This window comes from Cololabis saira, chromosome 15 (assembly GCF_033807715.1).
Source record: "Cololabis saira isolate AMF1-May2022 chromosome 15, fColSai1.1, whole genome shotgun sequence".
In the NCBI taxonomy this organism is placed as follows: Eukaryota; Metazoa; Chordata; class Actinopteri; order Beloniformes; family Belonidae; genus Cololabis; species Cololabis saira.
The window spans coordinates 23,691,390-23,712,894 of record NC_084601.1 but is presented as its reverse complement, the minus strand read 5'-3'; the positions used below and the strand labels follow the sequence as shown (position 1 = coordinate 23,712,894).

General features: G+C 42.1%; 1 protein-coding gene across 3 annotated transcripts in view; it reads left to right on the top strand.

Annotated features, from left to right (window-relative positions):
- The window catches only part of eya3 (EYA transcriptional coactivator and phosphatase 3), a 30,762-nt gene extending 19,789 nt beyond the window's left edge, over positions 1 to 10,973 (top strand). For all 3 annotated transcript variants that reach the window (XM_061741124.1, XM_061741125.1, XM_061741123.1), the window contains 9 exons: positions 2,679 to 2,851; positions 2,928 to 3,011; positions 3,094 to 3,183; positions 4,671 to 4,729; positions 5,797 to 5,957; positions 7,613 to 7,727; positions 8,295 to 8,416; positions 8,516 to 8,616; positions 10,466 to 10,973. In XM_061741124.1, the coding sequence (XP_061597108.1) occupies positions 2,679 to 2,851; positions 2,928 to 3,011; positions 3,094 to 3,183; positions 4,671 to 4,729; positions 5,797 to 5,957; positions 7,613 to 7,727; positions 8,295 to 8,416; positions 8,516 to 8,616; positions 10,466 to 10,546 (986 nt within the window). In that variant the 3' untranslated portion in view covers positions 10,547 to 10,973. The remainder of the gene's footprint in view (positions 1 to 2,678; positions 2,852 to 2,927; positions 3,012 to 3,093; positions 3,184 to 4,670; positions 4,730 to 5,796; positions 5,958 to 7,612; positions 7,728 to 8,294; positions 8,417 to 8,515; positions 8,617 to 10,465) is intronic.
- The last annotated feature ends 10,532 nt before the right edge of the window (positions 10,974 to 21,505 follow it).

Genomic DNA, 21,505 nt, shown 5'->3' with positions numbered 1-21,505 from the left:
TATATAAAGTAATGAAATATAGACAGTTTATTCAATTATAACTGAAAACTTTAATGTTTTCATACCTTTAAACATATTTAAAGGCAAAAACATGGCACCAGTTATTCTTGTGTCCAACAAAACATTCCTTTTTTGGGGCATGAACAAAAGTTGTAATGTAATGATAAAAAAAAAAAACGATCTTTAGACATACAAATTGATTTTTAGGAATTAATGAGAATCGATTTAGAATCGGAAAATCAATTTTTTTCAACACAGGCCTAGTTGCTTCTATTTCACGCGTGACGGCGTTGATGCCACATCAGCAGTGAGTCGGCTTCATCCTGGTTTCAGCGAGCAGCTGGAATATCAAAGACGGTCAGCTGGGCTTTTTTTTTGCAGCTGACTGTCTCATGTCTTATTTATTGAGTTCAGAAGAGTAGCAGCCAGCCAATCAGTTAAACTTAGCTGTCAGAGTGGAGGCTCGTTGCCGTGGCGATAACCAGCTGCAGCCATGTTTGTGAGTGTCCTGTTATCAGACGACGGCGTAGGTTCTAACCCGATTCAACTGGCCTTCTGTTTGAAGTTATATGAATGGTTCCAGGATGTTCAGTTAACTACACATCTGTTTGTGGCTTCACATTAGTGGGATGTTCCCGTAAATCCCTGTTCGTTGCAGTTTTCTCTTTTATTTTCATGGGAAGTTCCCAGAATTCTCCAGCTAAACTTGATGGAACGTATCTGGAAAGTTTCCAGACATGTGCCAGAAGACTTGCACAAAGCGGCCGCTGGTCCTTAAAAGGTCTTAAATTCCATTTTCCTAAAATAAGGCCTTTTAAAATGTTTTAATTTATTTTAAATCTCAATCCAAAGGAATTTATCTAGTTATTATTAAAACGTTTTCTTAGAATCTGAAATGGAACAGTTTATTTAATCGTTTTGAAGAGAAACAAATCCGTTTACTAGTTATTAGACACGCGCTTGCTTGACAACGCTTGAGTCAGCGTTGCCAGGTTAAGCAGGTTTCCGCCCAATTGAGCTGAAAAATATAGGACTGTCGGGTTGATCAAATTTGCTGCTTTTCCTGGTTTTTACAAAATATGTAGGAGAAATTATTAACAAAAAAGTTTCCATTATGGCAGAGAAAAGTAGAAACTTTCACAATAAACTCACTGATATTTTATTTGCTTTAATCTACTCCATTTAATTGTAGTCTTTGTTTGGAGCCTGAACTTTTTTGGCTATTTAGTGGTGTTGTGAGGCTTCATTTGCTTATGACTTGAAATCTATTATGCATTTCATAATTTAGGATTTTAACATAGAGACTGTAAGATTTGGGCAGGTTTTTCAGAATTTGGGCAGGTTTTACATCGTGTTTGGGCTGGAACCTGTCAGCCAGATCTGGCAACCTCGACCTCAGCGCTTGATTTCTTAGTCAGCGTAGTCTCGAGACAAGGCAAGCAAATATGGGTAAATGTAAATTTAGTGAAAAATGGCTGGAAAATTCCAGTTTCTCGTTGTGGCTTTAAAGCTAATATGCCCAAAGATGACAGCAAGGCTGTGTGGTTCGCTGTAAATGATTTAAGTTGGGCACAGTGGGGATTAAAGCGCTGGAGTCTCATACGCAGAGCGGAAAACACGTAGCTTATGCTACAGCCCGCCAAGGCCAGCCTCAAATCAACGTCTTTTACACCGCCACTGCTAATGGAGAAGGGGAGTATTTATTTATTTATTTATTTATTTATTTATTTATTTCTCAGGACAATGCACATTGATGAACATGTTTTTTTTTACATATGTAAATGTGCCAGATTGTAGCACAAGGCTAGTTTCCATCTGTAGTCCAATATAGGCAGGTAAGGTGTTAAAAGCAGAGAAGATAAAAAATGCAATAAGAAAAAGAAAACAGAAACAAAGACAAGTACAATTAGTAAAGACAAGTACAATTAGTAAAATGAGAATGATAAAAAAAAGTTAGTAGGTAGGAGGAGGCCCAAACACACATTAGGTGTGTGTACACATTTGTTGACCTCTGAGCCACATTTTTATCTGGTTTTTAAAAGTTGTTAAAAAGGGGCATTCCCTTATGTGTACAGGTATAGAGTTCCATAACGCACTACCCTTTATGGATAGTGCGTTATGGCTAAAAGCAGTTTTTCTGAACGGAACCTCTACGACTCTATTGGACACTGCTCGAGTGACCCGCGACTGTCGGTATTTAAAAAATTCCTGGAGGCAAGGTGGTGCCAGGCCATGTAGGGTTTTATACATTAGACAACTAAGAGTATTGTATTGTTAGTGAGAGTATTGTGTGAGTGAGAGTATTGTGTCAAGTGCTTCAAGTAACATAAGTGAGGTTACGTTTCAAGTGTTTGTGCATTCACATTGATACACTGTTACATCGGGTTCTAAGTGTGTGTCTTAAATTTTGTTTGAAAATGGTATTAAAAAGTCTTAAATTTAACTGGTCAAACCTGTAGACACCCTGTTGCAGCTCTTTTGAGAACCTCTCTGGACGGGAATATAGGTTGTGACGTTGGACGAGCGTATGGACATTTTGCTTGAGCAAAAGTAGAGCCATCAAAACATCAGCAAATCACGACTGCATGATTTATGTAGCTGCTCTGATCAGAGAGGCTGTTCAAGGTGAAGCAGACATGGTTTGAGCCTGATTAATGTTCCTCACTGTCTCCTGTTAGATGCGTCCCCACCGGAGACCCTCCCAGCAGGAGCAGCCCTCCCACCTGCTGTGGCGCCCCCTGCTGGAGCCAGAGACCAGGACGAGCTCGGACGCAGGAACTCGGTGGGAAAAGCTAAAGGGAAGGCCAAGAAGTTGGACAGCTCCCCGCCGGCGGACAACAACGACCTGGAGGTAGCTGCCCCGGAGACGGTTGTTGAGTAAACTGTGCTGGTCGTCCCACTTATCAACTCTTCCCACCTGGTTTTAGCGCATTTTTCTGTGGGACCTGGATGAGACCATCATCATCTTCCACTCTCTGCTCACAGGCTCCTATGCACAGAAGTTTGGCAAGGTCAGTTTCTACACAGCAGCAGACAGGTTACATGTAACTCGCAGTCCTGAGGGTCTGAATGTTCCCTTTGGTGTTTGTTCAGGACCCGGCGACTGTGCTGAACCTGGGTCTGCAGATGGAGGAGCTGATCTTTGAGCTGGCGGACACACACCTCTTCTTCAACGACCTGGAGGTAAAGCCATCCTCGTCCTGTTAGATGATGCTTTCATGTTCTGAGTGAGACCTGGAGGAAACTGATGTTCATCTTCTGGACCAGTTGGATGTACATTGAAGTTTGGAATTCTCTCTGCTGGAGTTGAATATTCCAACTCGGCTGCAAATAGAGAGTCTGCATTGACGTCAGTTTCCCACTGCACCACGCCCCCTTATTCGCACTGAGTGGTAAAACATCAGCAGAAATGGCTGCAACTAGTGGAGAAGACGGGATAACAGCCGATTATCGGCTTAAATTAAAGGCAGTTGGACTTGACAGTGACACGTACAGTTACCCCAAGAACCAGTGGTCCATGGACATTAATATTTGGCCACAAATCCAGTTTCCTGATATTTATATGTACTTAATTTCTACGCTGGGGAAATACACGAAGCAAAGCTTGAAGGCATTCAAAAGTCTTGACGCCTGGTCCTACTTCAAGGCAGGATTTGTTGTAGAAATTAAAGTGATGAGGACACCGAACTTTATGATTTGACCGTTTAACGTTAGCTACCCAAAAATCCAACATTACCTGATACAAAATGGGAACCGCAAATCCACGTTTCGGTGCCTGGAATCCAGTTGTTTCTGCAAATTGCAGCGACCCATTTGTCTCTCTTAAGCTTATTTTTCGTCAGTCTGTAAAACGATAACTCTGATTTCTTGCTAAATCTACAGTCGAGTACAGTCGATCGAACAACAGCTCTTTCCCATTTTAGATGTTTTCCAGTTGCTCAAACTGAAAGTTTACGCTGCCACTCAGTCTTTCTGCCACTGAGTGGGCGTAACCCGCTGTGAAGTCGCATCTGTGACGTCATGCGCATTCCTTCTATTGGCAGAGCACACGCTCCCACAGTCTGTAGCAAAAGTTAAAGAAACAAAAAACAGCAATCCAGCAGCTGAGGACCTCATTGAATAAAAAAAAGCATCTCCTTAGTTTCTGCTTTCAAAGGTATGGTGTCATCTGCAGTCATTGAATAGATACTAGGCATGTCATTAATGAAATATATTAAGGCATATCTAGTTCCTTCTGACAGGAATATTCCCATGAAAAATAAAGACAATCAATCAAAATAATAAGTATTTAAATAATCCCAGGAGGACATTATTTTTCTTACAAGCTCCATATATACAGTACATACAACATGTATTAAGAACGGGAAAAAAAACAACATTCTTCTGCTTCCTCAGTTCTCAAAAGTTATAGAAAGTAAGTAGATTTGATCAAATCATTAAAAAATATATTTGAAGTGATGATCAGTTTTGTTTTAGAAGGATGATATCTGTCAGAAGGTTTAAGAAGCTGCCCTAACTTTAAGACTCGATGTCCTCAAACCTCTGAAAGAGTCTTTCAGTCGCTGGACACCAGTGCTGAAGCAAATGTCTGATTTGTAATCACATTATGTTAAAATACCACTAAAATGGGAAACAACAGTCGTCTGTTTGTTTGTTTGTTTCTTTTTAAGGACTGTGATCAAGTCCACGTGGAGGATGTGGCGTCTGACGACACCGGGCAGGACCTGAGGTGTGTTCAGCTGCAGCACCGACACAGAAGACACTCATGAACCAGATCAGGTGGACAGCCACTGCTGTCTCTGGTCCAACAATCAGTCACTAAAGTGTCTGTAAAATAAGGCATTCATCAGAGAAGCTGCCGATCAGCTGCAAGTTCTTTCCATGGTGATCTTAAATGCAACATGATTCGGACTGAAAATGGACTCAAACTACCACCATTTGATGACAAATAGGCCCCAGATTAACCACAGGTTCTTCCTCCACACGTCCGTGTACGGAAGAGTATGAGGGCCAGGCAGGAGAAAAATAAAAATATTTTAGAGGCGGAAGATTTTTTTTTCATTATGCACTTCGAGAAAAAAGTCAAAATGTCAAGATTAATGTTGAAGTACAATTTCGAGAAAAAAGTTGAAATGTTGAGGAAAAAAAGTCAAAATTTCGTGAATAAAGTTGAAATGTTGAGAATTGACTTTACGATTAGAGATGGGGAATTGATAAGATTTTTCCGATTCCATTTTCGATTCTGTTTAACGATTCGATTCTTTATCGATTCTCTTATCGATTTCTCATTTGAAAAAAAGGAGAACAAACAGGTCGATTAGCATCATTTATATCTTTGAACAAAAAAATACAAGTGAGGTCAACAGTGAGGTCTTAAGAGGCCCCCAGCCTTGGCCTCCTCGATGGTGTGCCAGGTGGTCCCCAGAAAAAAATTATTTGTTTTGAAAATAAATATTCTTCTGTAGAAATTAACTAAATACAATAAATTATTCTGTGGCAATTACAGAAGAATGTCCAGTAACATGTTCAACACCACAAACTTAAGGATGTAAGTTAGTTAGTTAGTTACGGCTGCTGCTGCATAGCTGTCAATCGCTCTCCTAACTGGATTTGATGGGCCAGAGGAGACATTTCCACTTTATTCAAGAAATTGTATTTCAACTTTATTCACGAAATTTCAACTTTATTCTTAAGTGCCCTCCCACCTCTGAGCTTTGTAACATCTGCTTGTCTTCATTTCCAGAAGTTTTCTGTGTCATCTGAATTAATCACACGTCCTTCTCTGGTCCATCCCAGTAACTACAACTTCTTAGCCGATGGCTTCAACGGCGCCAGCGGTGGCGGAGCGTCGGGAACCTCCACAGGAGTCCAGGGAGGCGTGGAGTGGATGCGCAAGCTGGCCTTCCGCTACCGCCGCTTAAAAGAGATCTACAACAGCTACAAAGGAAACGTGGGGGGTGAGTTTGTCTCATGAAGAGCTTCACCGTCTCCACGTTTAGGAGACACAAACAGCATGAACCCAAGATATTTAATCTCTTCTCATTTTCATTGGTTAATATCCAAAACTTTTGCAATTCAGGCTGGCAAAAAAATAATTAAAACGTTGACATGGAATAATTCATGCTAATAAGAAGGTGACAGAAAAGAATAATGCTGATATTTCAAAAAGGTGACTGATGTCGATTATTATTCGATTATTCTATGAAATATTCCATTGAGTAATCAAATAAAACTTACTTTTGCTTTATTAAACCCCAATTATAAATATACAATAGAAAACAAGACGGATCACTTAATACAAACAAACTATTTGTTTCTTTTACGAGAATAATTGACATTTATTTACATATTATGCAAATTGGTAAACTGTTTGTTACATTTTCCAATAGAAATAAATACAATTATTTTAAACTTAACATTTCCTGAAACATTTTTTAAAAAAAACGTATTTTTTCTAAGTATCAAAAATAAAAAATATTCTTAAACACTGCTTTTAAGTTGTGGAACTTCACATTCAGAACCAACACGTTTAAACAGCAATAGGTGGCTGTGAACCGGGACTCTGAACATGAGTCTTCCACCATGTGGACCAGGACCTTCATTTATAATTTAAAATAATCCCACAGCTTCGACATCTTCTGTCTCTTCCTCTTGTTACTTTCTCTTTACTGCGTTTTCTCCTTGTTGCTGTCACTGTTGTCAGTCCCGGCCGGCGTCTGTGCAGCTAAACTGTTCACACGTTACTAAAAGTGTGACGCCGTCTTCTTCCACTTTATAAGGGACACATGCGTGTTAGCACGTTGTCTCATTAAAAAAGAATCCGTGCGAAGCGTGGAGATTACATTTATTTTTTATTTAAACAAGGCTTCGATGCAGGGGAAATTCCTTGACCATTTTTTGTAATGGAATTACTCGAGATACTCGAGGAATCATTGCAGCCCTAGAACCATGTATGACAAAAGTAGGTCAAAACACAAAAACCAAAACACTTTCTGATCTGTTTCGGGAAAAATGGGCATATTGTGCTCTGAACTGTCATCCGAGGTTGTTCCTAAGCTGCGTTCAAGACCGCAACTTATCTAGACATGTCCCACAAGACCATGTCAAACCACATTCTGTGCACATTCCAGAGACTTTCCTGAGGAAGGGGGAGGATACGGGTCCTGACTGGACCGTCTGCAGCCCTGAGCTGGACACAGAGAGCCCAAACTATTCAAACGTAACACCTTAGACCCATCAGTTGCTGTCCTTGATGTCAGGACGTTCTTGCGGCGTCATAAGAAGAACATTACAAAATGGTTAAAGCTTTACTGTCCCAATTTTTATGGAATGTTTTACACATCTTAAATGAAAACAAAGGGATAGATGTTATTAACAAAAGAAAAGAAGACGTTAATATATCTGGTTCATGCAATCTACAAGAAGTGAAAGTCGAAGTAAATGTAAGAATACTTTAGTATTTTCCACATTGTCCCATCTTTCTTTTTCTGATGTTGTGTTTTAAGAGGGGAAATATAACCAGTGAGCTGCAGGACGTTCCAGTGGTTTGTACTGGTATTGACACTCTTCCCCGGTGAAGGGGTTTAATGCAAGTCCACGTTGTCGTCCTCAGGTCTGCTCAGTCCCATGAAGAGGGAGCTGCTCCTCAGGCTCCAGTCTGAGATCGAGAACGTCACAGACGGCTGGCTCAGCACAGCGCTCAAGTCTCTGCTGCTCATCCAGTCCAGGTGGGAACCCCTGATGGCGCTTTGCCCTCCATCTCACACCAAACACACGGTGAACGATGCTCTCACCTGGAGCACAGACGTGGCTGACACATCCGGAGTCTGCTCACATCTGCCCCAACAGCAGCTGACGCCCAATGCTATATCTGCTTTGAAAACAGAAAAAAGTCACCTACTATTTTTTACTATTTTTCTACCTATTTTTTTTCTCGGCGTGCAGAGTTTGACTGCTTTTTTTTTTTTTTTTTTTTTTTTATGAAAAGATGAGAAACTTGATATCAAAAGCATCCATAGTGGAAAGGAAAATAATATTCAAATGATGTCATTTTTGTTGCTTGCCAAATTGCTGAGTGCATGTGCCCCCGCTCCCAGGTAAAAAGTTAAGGCTCAGGATTTTTTATTACTTTAAGCCCTGGACCAAACAAGTGGCACCTACGGTTCCCAGTAGACAAAGAAGAGACAGATGGAGCAGGAAACCGGCGTGATTTGGTCCCTTGAACGTTGTAGTTGGTGTTCTGTGGTGTTGCAGCGGGTCCTGATCAGCCCTCCTGGCTGTGTTTGTTCCTACAGGGGGAAGTGCATGAACGTGTTGGTCACCACCACTCAGCTGGTTCCAGCTCTGGCCAAAGTTCTGCTGTATGGCCTCGGAAACGTCTTCCCCATCGAGAACATCTACAGCGCCACCAAAATAGGTACAAAAGACGGCCGAGGGCCTCGAGCTCCACTCCTCCACCCCCGAGCTCCCTGAGGCTCCGGAGTGATCATCCTTCTCTTGTTCTCCCTCCACGCAGGAAAGGAGAGCTGCTTCGAGAGAATCATCTCTCGCTTTGGGAAGAAGGTCACGTACGTGGTGATCGGCGACGGTCGGGACGAGGAGTTTGCAGCCAAACAGGTGAAGCCGTCTCTTCTTCCCCGTCTTTGGTGTGACGGCTTTTTAGATAAAGCACAAAGGAACCCGTTCCCAGGTCCAGCCTGGATGCACAACATCATTCAATTCAATTCAGTTTTATTTATATAGCATCTATTACAACAGAAGTTGTCTCTAGGATCTTTCCAGAGACCAGAACATGACCCCCGAACAATTATTACATAAACAATGGCAGGTAAAAACTCCCCTAGTGGGAGAAAAACCTTAAGCCAAACATTGGAAAGAAAAACTCCTCTTTAGGAGGGAAGAAACTTTGAGCAAGCTGACCACTTTGGGCTTGAATCTTTAAAATGGGTTCCTGGTGCAGCCTGTTCTGTCTGAAAGACCCGTTACTGTTCTGCAACAAAAGTGCCGGGTTTGGTCCTAAAAGCTCGTCTGCGTGAAACGAAGGAGCTCAGGAGACCAAAACGCTTCAGCCGCTGCAGAAAGATGCTTGGGACCAGTTTATGTGTAGAGATAACGGTTTACCTGCTCAGCACTGGCAACCGCAGCGCTCCAGGCGTAAAGTTGCTCTGCCAAAACAACCACAGTGTTCCAGACGCTCCAGGCGTAGCTGTAGCGGCGTCAGTGTTCCTCCTGGCTCCTGGAGGACGCTCTTGAGGGGAACTGAGGAACCGTCGTGTACATGGGATGAAGAGAACAGAAGACTGTTTAGTTTAGTTGGTGGAGGACAGAACACACAGCTGTTCGATGGGGAATCTCACCTTAAACGACCTTTGTTGGGATCTGGCGCTATAAAAAATATAAAATGCATTAAGGTTACCCCTCTGACGCTCAGACCGCCTGACTTTATTCTGCTTTCATGGCTGTAGAAAGAACAGATACATGTGGCATCAGCGAGTGCTTCTGCCCCTTTTCCAAGAAAACTTTACTTTAAAAGTTACTTTAACGTTACTTCGTATTTTTTAAGGACTAACAATTCACATCAACAGTTTAAACTGTGGACTATTGAATGTGTCAGAAGAAAAAAGCGTCAGTGGTTTCTACCAGAACCCCTAGAGACCATCTCAGAACCAGCCGTAGAGCCTCGGCCCGGCGAGAGCGTTGGGTTATCAGAGGACAGCACGTCATATTTATACCTGATTTTACCTGAAAACTCCCCTGTGCGGCCGTCTGGCCCCTGAAATGTAACTATGGAGACCTTTGCAGCCTCTCTGGAGCTGCAACGTTTAGTGCTTTTTCATGCGTCTGACTAGGGATGTGAATCGAGAACCGTTCCTGTTCAGAACCGGTTCCCAGTGTTTCAATTCCTTGGAATCGTTTGCATATTTTTCAAATGATTCCCTTTTTGATTCCAGTGAACATGAATGACGTCATCACGCATGCTGCGTAACGTGCATAAGCCAGCAGTCGATAGTAGACATGGCGCCCAAGCGATACAGACGTACAAAAGTCTGGTTACATTTCAGTAAAAAAAGACGACAACAGGTTGCAATACTTGCTAAGTAGATATTTCATCAAAGGGAGGAAATACTACCAACATGCAAAAATATTTGCGCACACAGCAGCAATAATGATCAAGAATGTTGTGTTTTCCAGCAGCAGCAGCAACGTTAGCATGTTCTTGGCTAATAATACTGCAGGTCACTAATGAACTAGTGAACACTCCCTATCATATTAGCGCCATTTGCCTCATTGTTGTCCTTTTTTTTCAAAATGTGAAGCGATAAGGGAATTGTTAAAGAACCTAATCGGTAAGCAGAATCTAAAATGGAATTGTAAAAAACCTATCAATTCCCATCTTTACCTCTGACATCAGTCTGAGCTGCCGTCGGTGTTGCTGGTCTGATCTGGAGTTCTGGTTTCTCTGCAGCACAACATGCCCTTCTGGAGAATCTCGGCCCACGGCGACCTGGTGTCCCTCCATCAGGCTCTGGAACTGGACTTCTTGTAACCGGGACGCTGTCGGACATCACACACGAAGGGGGACCTGCCGCCGTCGCCCTGGAGACCCGCGGAGAGCCGCGGTCGGACACGCCTTTCTGCCCTGACTCCCCCCCTGCCCTGACTCCGCCCCCTCCCTCCTCTACGGCAGCTACACTCACCGAGGCTCCAACCCGCTGCTCCTCCACCGACTCTACCTGTTTTCTGTTCATTAAACCGTCTGTTTGGAAGTTGCAACTGCAGGAACATGGAAGATTTGTTTAAGAATATTCCTCTGAGCGTTTTCTCAGTCAGAACTCTAGAGCGCATCGTTTTTCCCTGATGTTCATCAAGTCTCAAATCCTCCTGATTGATTTTGTGTCACAGCAGGAAGTGAAGGTTTCAGGCGTTCTTATGACCAGAGGTCAGCTGATCCCACCTCCGAGGTCACTGCCCGTGTGCAGAGCCACATCCACCAGGTCTCAGGTTTCCCACAGATTCAGTTGGAACCCAAACCCCACCTGTCCAGGACGAGTCTGAACAGACAGATTATCCATCAGAGCTCAGCTCTTGAAGTCACATGACGAGAAGCTATTATAGTTGTGTCCGTTGGTTCTGGTGACGGCGTACTTCCCCAAACGTAAAACCCTGAGGGAAGTCTAAAACCACACACCACAATCTCCTGTTTCTAAACTAGACGTTCCAGGAGGTTTCTGGTGTGGCAGATTTTTAGAAAAGCAGAAATACGAGATGAAAGACGAAGGCGCCGACTTCTGCTGCTCACCGGCCTCAGGCCTGTCGGCAGGGTTTTTCAGGTGCAGGTGGGTCACGCCATCTCAACACAACTCTAGTTTATATTTAGTCTCCAATCACATTTATTTTCCGAGCACTGGCTCAGGAATTCTGTTGTGAACTTCTTCATGAAGTAGCAGGATCTCCTACCGAGTTGAAGCCGTCAGATTGCACTTCCACCCCACAAACGTCACAGGTCAAACCGTGTTTGTGGTTTGTTGTTTCAGAGGCGAGACGGCAAATCGAGTCCGCTCCCAAGTGTCCATTAAAGCCACGCTATGTAGTTATACCACTTCTGACCACATGGGGGCAGGAAGTCCCAAGAAGGTTGAAGGTCTGGACAATCCCAGAACCCTCCAGGTAACTAACTAGACCACTAGCTGACCGGTAGCCGGCGGTGGAGCCGCGGCAGCTGAGTTTGCAGGTCCACCGGTACTTGTCTCACAAGAAATTAACAACCTGAAACAAGAACTGAGGAAGGAATTTGAGCAGAGTGAAAGTAAGGTAACGCTAGCTAGCATCAGAGGTTATAATACGGTTTCCTCAGAGCCTCAAAAAGTGTTTGACGTCAGGAAAGACCTGGTTTACCGTCCGTTGACCAGAACAGCATGTGGTCAGAGGTGTTAGTTCTACATACCCTGCCTTTAAAAAAGCTCCAGTGATGGAGGAGGAGGTTGTCTTTAAAGTAGTCTAAATGTTCTAAAAGTGGAGGTCAGCTGACCTCTCGTCTGACTTCCGCCCACTAAACCGAGGGTGTGGGGGTTTCAGGGTCGGGGGGTCAGAAACCTTCGTCCCGTTTTCATCCTCTCAACCACTGATGAAGGAGATGCTGCTCAGGTGCAGCTTCTGTGTCAGGAGAACAGCAGGATAAACAGAGAAGCTCACGGACTCGAGCGCCAGAACAAACAATCCCGCCGGCAGGGACGTCCTCGGTGAGTCACGTGACCGCAGGGCTCCATCGTGTGTGTGGACGGCGTCGGAGGAAGACTGAACATTTCTGAGCCTGATGAAGATTTTCCACATGCAGCTGGACCGTCACGAATGTGTGTTTGTGTGTAATTAGCGTGTCTGTGCTTATTTATCGCGTGCCTTTAACCATCGTCTGTATCGTTACTCTCAAAGGGAAACTTTTCTGTTCGACTCGTGTATCCGCGGAGTCCTATTATCCAAAGTGTTATTTTACTTTTATAACCGACTTTTAAGATGCTGTGGACTTTGTTCTGTGTGCACTGTGATGGAGAGTTTTCCCGGGACGCTCCGCATCCGTCACGGCGGAAGGCGGGTCGTTCAAACCCGAGGATGAGTTGTGGTTGGATCCCCTGGTGTGGTGGAGGAGGTGAGGAGGTGTGTGTTGCTGTGAAGAGCCCTGCATGACAATCACATCCTGCACCACGGCCAGCCGCGACCGTGAAGGGTGGCGACTCTCTTCACCCAACAACCACCATTACTACGCTTTAGGTTTTTTACATACGTTAACTCTGCAAGTGCTGCAGTACGGAAGAGTATCAGGGCCATGCAGGAGAAAAAATATTTGAGAGGGAAGATTTTATTTTTATTGTGCACTTTGAGAAAAACGTCGAAATTTCGAGAATAATGTTGAAATACAATTTCGAGAATAAAGTCGAAATTTTGCCTTTTTTCTCAACATTTCAACTTTTTTCTCAAAATTGTACTTCAACATTATTCTCGACATTTCGACTTTTTTATCAAAGTGCTTCTAAAATATTATTTTTATTTTTCCTGCCTGGCCCTATACTCTTCTGTGCTGCAGAGATCCTGAATGTGATGCTGGAATTTCGACACTACAGGAGAAGCAGATAATTTAATTACCAAAGTTTCTCGTGTATCCTTCAGTTCTATGTAAATACATTTTAAAACGTTTCACACTCAAAGTTGTCGTCTTTATTTTCTTTCTTTTTTTTTGTGATTAACATTTTTTATTTTCATTATTCCAACAATAAAATGACAACAGTAACTGCTGTTATAGTTGTTTTGGATTTGGATACAGGAAGAAGAAGCGGAAATGACGGGAATTGCGTCATGTTCATGGTCAATTGCGTCATGATGTTCTCCGTGCATCGCTGGTTTGATCCAAATTACCATGTATACAGGGATAACCCTGTTTGCTCACGCATGGAAACAGATTATTCCCAATGTTTCAGTAACCGGAATATTGATTTAACAACATAAGTATCAAAAAGATACACACAGAAAATAACTCCTATCAAAGTCAATACATCAAATAAGTAACGTAAGCGCTACAACAAAGAGATAATTGGTTAGCAGAAAATAAATAAATAAAAAAAAAATAAGGAGCATCGTTATGTATTTATCCACAAGAACTTAAAACTTGCATATCTCCACTATATAATCCCCTTCAGGAAACTTTTAAAAAGTTTACATATTTGCCCCACTTTGCTTCATATAGATCCAGTCTTCCCAGACATTTTTTCGAATGCTGCAACTCGTGCATCTCCACAGCCCACTCTTGAAGAGAGGGCACTCCCTCTGTCTTCCATCCCCTGACAAGTATTTAATCATGATACTAGTTTGGACATAACCTTTATTATGTTTATCCTGTCAGGACTGAATGATCACCCAAAATAAATAATCTAGGGCTAAATGGCATTTGTATCTCTGCAGTCTCACACAGATTATCATAAATATTAGTCCAGAATTGTTGGACTTTATCACATGAACATAAAAGGTGACCTAAACTATCTTCCTCAGACTTACATCGCCAACAATTTGATGTGGGTAATAATCCTAATCTAAATAATCTGGAGGGGGTCCAATAAAAACCGATGTATTATTTTCTTTATTTAAAAAAGCATGACATGAAATCTGAAGGTAACCTGTAAAGATGGAGGGAACTGGCTGACCTGACGGTCCTGTCCTGCTGGACTGGGACCAGTTCCCCTGCAGGCTTCCTGAACTAAACCGGATTCTCTTTTAGTTTCCCCGACACCGAACTAGATGACTGAGTGATTAGTGGGACTGGTGAATGCAAGCATTGAAATTAAAGCCAAGAAATTCCTCCAGAATTCCTGCGACCGCCGTCTATCAGAGAAGCTGCTGAAAACACTGGGCTGTTTGACGGCTAGTTAATGGTTTCCATGGTGACCTTGATTCTCCACCAGCACAGTCAGCCTGCAGTAATTGAAGTTCAGGTTTGTTTGTTCCGCCCACTTAAGAAAACAGGAACAGTTCAACGTCACTGTGAACAAAGCGTTAGATCTGTCACTAACATACCTTTACTTGTAGTCATTTCATTCTGAATGTGGTTTCATTTCTGTTAGAGGGTTTTTAATCCAGATGAATATTAGTTTTTCTCGGTTGCTAAGACACAATTCTTAAGACACAAGCTGCTCTCCTTTTCTCTAAACTGTGAACACAAAACCACATTTTCAAGCTACATTCACAAAACTCTCTGACTCTTGCAGAACCAAACTTTCCCTTCAAAATTCGTGCCCCGAATCAATCACATTAAAAACGCCTGAGCAGTCCCTGAACGCCACACAGTTAACAATACTGGAGCTGGAGAAGCACTACTACTACTAACACTACCACTGCTACCACTGTTACTATTGCTACTGCTACTACTACTATTACTATTGCTACTACTACTACTACTATTACTAGGGTTGCCACCTTTCAGAAATAGAAATAAGGGACGCCCCGATTTCAGCAGCGCAGACAAAAAAGGGACATCCCCAAAACTTCCAAACTGCATAGAAATGTGTTTATTATATGTGAAAAACAAACTGCTTTGATTTAAAGTTTAAAGTGCTTTAATAGCATTGAACTTGCATGACTGCACAGACAGCCAACCATACTAGCAACTGAACTAGCCTCTGCTCCTATGGTAAATATAAATATAACCTACAGGTGAAGGTTGTAAAATTAGAATATGGTGTAAAAGTTAATTTATTTCAATAAGTCAACTTAAAAGGTGAAACTAATATATAACATAGTCTTACATGCAAAGCAAGATATGTTAAACCTTTATTTGTTACAATTTTTATGATCCAATTGTTTATTGATTTTGTAAAAAATTCACATTTTTTCAGATTTTTTTTATTTGGGGTTTTCAGAAAACTGTGATCCATAATCACCAAAATTATAACAAATAAAGGCTTGAAATATCTCACTTTGCATGTAGTGGGAATTAATATATTTGTTTCACCTTTTAGTTGAATTTACTACGAATTAAGTTTTGCAATACATTCTCTACCAACCCCGGGAGGGCCCTGCACTGAGCTCAGGTCTCCTCCTTAACCTGAGGAGTGAGCAGCCGCATCTTTTCACCAGACAGGGTGGAGCTTCTCTGGCCGGACGTAGCGCGTGGAAGGATCACATTATTCTGGCCAGATCCCATCCCATCTGGCGCAAACTCCACCCAGGGTGTGGGCGCTGAAGTAATGGGGGAACTTAACACGCACTTCAGCGCCCACAGCGGGAATTGAACCCAGGACCTTCTTGCTGTGCGACAGCTGCACTACCAGCTACGCCACCGTTCCCCCAGTTTAGATTTTTCTTTCACCAGGTTTTAGTTTTGGTGATGAACATGTTAAACTCTGAGATGGATTTAATTTCTGATGGCAGTAGTTTACAGCTCTTATAGGAGAAGGTTGACTGTCCCAAAGTTGTCCTGGAGAACAGGATTTTGCAATTGTGGTTTGAGGAGGTTCTGGTGACTCTGTTGCTGTTTTGTCTCTCAACTAATCGACAAAGTGGCTCAGGTGCTAAGCTGTTAGTTTATTACTTTATTAAGAATCCCCATTAGCTGGTACCGTAGTAACCAACTAGTCTTCCTGGGGTCCACAAAGAACAACAACAAAAATATAAAACAGTCAATCACATCATCCACAATATATCATACATTTACAAATACAATTATAGAATATCTGATCTTAAAACACTTAAGACAAACCTCTAATAATTTTTATGAACCTAAAAATCATTTGCACTAAACACACAACGGAACCATTCGACATACAGCCAAGTCAACATTATAATCTAAAATCTAAAATAAGATTTAAGTTTCTTTTTAAATACTTGTTTACTTTCTATACAACAGAGATAGTGAGGCAGATTATTCCACAGGGTTATTGCTCTATAGATCAAAGATCGTGATAAGGCATTTGTTCTTGGGTGAGGCAGCTCCAGCTGACCTTTGCTGGACCCTCTAGTGTCATGGTCATGCACAGTACGTCTAAAAACAATATGTTTAAATAAAAAGTCAGGAGTTTTACTGATCAAGACTGACTTAAACATCACAGCTGTATTTAAAGCTAACCTGTTTACTACTGTCAACCATGAGAGAGCATGCATGCGGTTAATATTTGATCGGGTAGAGCAACCCTATACCAGGCGTGCAGCCTTATTTTGGGCAATCTGCAGCTTTCTGAGCTCACCTTTAGCGGCAGATCCCCAGACCACAGAACAATACTCAAAGTGACATAATACTAAACTCTGCACAATCTGACTCAAGGGGTCGAGCAACAAAGGAAGCACATTTCCTAGAGATACCAACAGCTCTTCCCATCTTTAAGATTATTTGACTAATATGATTACTAAAAGAAAGTCTGGAATCCAACATAACACCAAGAAGTTTGACACTCTTCACTTGTTCAACAGTCACATTATTTAACTTCAAATCTAGCTTTAAGATAACTTGTGTCTTGAACCTAATATAATGCTTTTTGTTTTAGGAATATTGAGGACTAACTTATTACAAGAAATCCAATCATGTAGAACTTGCAGTTCCTTATTAAATTATACACTTATAAATTAATTTAAGAAAACATAAATCACTAAAGCGTAGCTGTTTCACGGGGTCTTTCCATCCCATCCAGTGGAAAAAACCCTCCGTAGAAATAGATATAGTTCCATAAGTGAAACAGAAAAAGTGATTTAGGCCACAACAGTAATTAACGACTTATAGTAATCAGCATTGAATGTGTGTGGATAGATACCAACCTGTACACGCTGGAATGTTTGCTCTTTGACTCCGTCTGAGTTGCGATCAAAGGGCGATCTGTGCAGCTGCTTCATGTGCTGTTGCACGTGAGGATCGATCAGCAGAGAGGCTGACGCTGCTGATACCCTCACATTTACAAGGTCCTCAATGACCTGCTGAACTTCACTCAGCTCAATGGCGTTGTTCTCCCTGACATGTCAACGATCGGGGTCTGGTGGGGAGAACATGTTTTTACATGCTGCACTACAGTCTCAAAACAGGTCATTAATCTTCTCTAAGGCCTAATCCCAATGAATACACCCCCTACTTTCTTCCACTAGCCCTCCCTCACTACCACTACCCCTAAAAAAGAAGCCACAGATTTTAGGGCACTTGAAATCTTCCCAGGTCTGTCCCAATACTCCCACTACTCCTACTTTCAGCACCACCCCTAAAATCAGGAAGCTGAGAGCCAAAAACTGTTTTAATTTCAGCTGTAGCGCTGTTAATATGCCACTTTATTAAGTTTTAATATTTTTTCAGGGGTAAAAGTAACCGTTAAGATCCCCAACCTGGGCTCAGTTTATCCAAATAACACCTGTTAAGAAATTTGATCTGATGTTTTCGGCGATGAGAAGAGCCACCGGTCCGGGGCGCAGCAGCAGCTGAAGTACAGACGTGATCGCCCTGCGCCGTCGTCCTGGGAGAGAAACCTGCAGCTCTGTGGAGAATTACCGCTGGCTGAAATAAATCATTTAGGAAGATAAATGTTGGTTTAATAGATGAAATCTAACAGTTGTAGCTACGCCTGTTAAGAAATTTTCTCTGAAAATTTCGGGATTTCTGCCTCCCTGCCGGCTCCGGAGCTGATTCATGGTTCTGCGTTAAATCGACGCAGAGCCTACGGCGTAGGGTACGGCGTACGGTGCGCGTTGCCGCGTAACCTACGCCGTAGGCTCTGTGTTGGTGTAACGCGGAACCATAAATCAGCCTTTATTCTGGCGAGGTTGCAACAACGGGCAAACGAGTGATTATGTACATTCACTGAGTGAATATTATGAAAGTAAAATATATATTTCTCGCTAGAAATGTAATCAAAATGCATTTTTATGCAGAAACTAACTCAAAATATTGATTTTATTCACTAATAAATAAGAAATGTCCGCTATGTGTTTTTTTTTTTATTCAGTCCACAAATGACGACGAAAATCCTTACATCCGTAGGGAGAGATTCATAGCCACTACACTAGTTTTCTTCACTACCCCTAGGTGGAAAAAGGAATTAGGACACCACTACCCTCACAGGAACGCGCAAAATTTAGGGGTAGGGATGAAAACTAGGGGTAGTGATAGTATTGGGACAGGGCCTAAATCTTCGGATCTTGGTGGACACAGTGGATGTACTGATGTTTGGTGTCAGGTACACACTGACACCCTCAGCCACTTGGCTAAATCTGCTAGATATTAACAAAAGACAGAGACATCAGTTCAGGTTAGATACTTGCAAGGAGAGAGGTCAGATAGCGCACAGTTACAATCCTCCAAACATCTCTGTCCGTCTCTGCTTTGTCTCCTCTTTTTATTAATTTGGGGACGCCCTAAGGGTGGGGGTTAAGGTTGCTCATGCACAGTGGGAAATTATTAGCTCACAATAGTAGAAGAATACTAGCAGTCAATTAATATCTTCAGTCCAAGATGCAGTCAGGCCTCCCCTTCCACTGGCTGGGCCGTTGCCTTCCTGCTTGAAAGAACACTTTCATACACACACACACACACACACACACTAATGATTGATAAGAGGATGTGCACTACTCTCACATTCCTCTGCGGTGATGTGAAACTGCTGCTTCTCTTTCTCTGCCACTTCAGTTGACACGTACAAAACAATAAGCACAAGATTAATATTCAGAGTTATGGCATAATCATGAAAAATGATAACTTCAACATTTATCTATATTTATATACAGAATTATTCCAACCTTTGGTTGTACCCTTTGTTCGCCCTCCCTCATGCTCATACCACCTGCAAGAACACGCAGCAATCACAGCAGTTCTAACAGCAGCTCCAACTTGAACCTTGAAAGCGCTTGAATTTGACCTGGAGATACAAAGTTTATGACACCCACAGAGAAATCGTAAAAAGGAAACTGAGTTAGGCAATTTGTCGTTCCGTTACCAGTCAAAATGATCAGTTAATCCTGGTGGGAGTGCAATGTTTCACCTCTCAGATACATCACCTGGAGGTGCAGTGAGGGAGTTGACACGTTGGCAGTTTAATCCAAAGCAGACATTTAATTCTGTTTGGTTTGGATTTAAGAAATTTAAAATAAACTGCTTTGTCCATCCTCTCTGGATACCTGGCATCAGCATTACCTTTTTTTATTGTCATAAACTCAGGATCTCCCAGTGTTTGTGGAGCTGAAAGCTACCGATGTCCAAGTTCTGGTCCCTGTGGGACGGATGCTCAACAGTCATTGGCCAATCTGTGTTTGAGGGGCGGGGCTTACCAACAGCTCAGTGATAGTTGTCTGGACATTGTGTCATCTGTCCTCATACAGACCTTCATAATAAATGAAAGTTCTACTAACACCAGGGATCTCAACTCAGTAATGGTGTTATATTATATAATTATATATATTATATATTATTGAACATTTGGTTTTCAGAAACCCGTAAATGACCTCACAGAGGGTTTTTCCACATCTCTCTTTCTTAAAAGTCTAAAACAACAAAACCCAATAATATAAGATCCAGTTTGTACATTCAGGGTTGTTGTCGTTGTTGCTGATGACGCAGCATTTTATTGAGACAAACTAGATAGAAGTTCTCTGAAATATCTTTCATTTATTTTCTTTCCCAACTTTACAAACATCAATAAGGCGAGGCAAGGCAAGTTTATTTATATTGCACAATTCAACACAAGGTATAAATAAAACAAAATTACTATAAAATCAACATTTTTGACTAAAATCTATTGTAAAATGTACATGTAAAAAATACACTCTCTAAACACTTTTAGAGAAAAGAAAAAGAAAAAATTTAAAGATTTCTGCGTTTTATACCAAAAGTAAAATATTTACAAAAGACACGAAGGCAACTGTACGAGGTCTCGTCCCTGTAAAAAGGGTTTTCAATATAAACTAATGATTTCATGCTCTGATCATTTAAAACTATTACATTTCTCAGAGATGAAGGATGTTATTAAAGTTATAACAGAATAAAACTCTGTTTAATTTGTTATTTTTTTTATGTTTCTGTTCTGTAACAAAAAGTGTGCATCAGCTCCTGCTCTGAGGAACGGACTGGACAGATCCACGGTTCTCGGGTCGGTCCTGGCATCATGCAGTTAAACACAGACTTGGGTCGTGCACTTTAAATCCAGCTGGTCTGGGATCCGTCTAGCAGCTTTGTTAGAGCCATCGCTGTAGCAGTACCACTTCTGACCACACGGAGGCTGCCAATCACGAGAAAGCTGAGAGCTAAGCTCTAGGGAGATAAGGTGGTATTACCAGACCATGCTAGCTTATTAACAGTGTTGTTGTGGGTCTTTTTAAACCCCCATGTGGTCAGAAGTGGTATTACTATGTCATTATTGTCTAATATTGATCTGGAACGGAACCAATGTGTTTAAAATGCTTTGGAAAGAGAAATTATTCCACTTGCAACGACCATCGCAGCACATGCTACACGTCGGCCAGCCATGCTAATATAGCGGCTAATTGCTTGCTACCCATCAGTTACCCATGATAATATTGCAGCTAATTGCCTGCTACATGTCACTTAGCTATGCTAATATTGCAGCTAATCGCATGCTACACGGCAGCCAGCCATGCTAATAAAGTGGCTTATTATTGCATACAGACCACTGACCAAATGGCAGCCGCTTGCTAAATACTGCAGCTACCAGCAGGTAGCTGTTACCCCTTTAACAAACCAGTTCCAGTGCTGGTTCTGGTTCACAACTCGTGCAAAGCTTCAAGCGGTGAGGCTTTTAAATTTTTTTAGCTTGTCTCAACGCAAAAGTCCGTTGGTAGCTGTGAGCAGCTATGGACTGACAAAGCTCCTGGTAGATCTTTTTGTACCTTATCTACCCATCTGGATCCCTTTGAACGTCCACCTCCTGACTCAGACGTCTGACTCCAACCCCCCGACCAATCGGTGGCCTGTAGTGTGATGACATCAGATGCAGCCGACTCAGCCGCTTAGAACCTCGGCAGAGTAGTAAAAGCATACTCA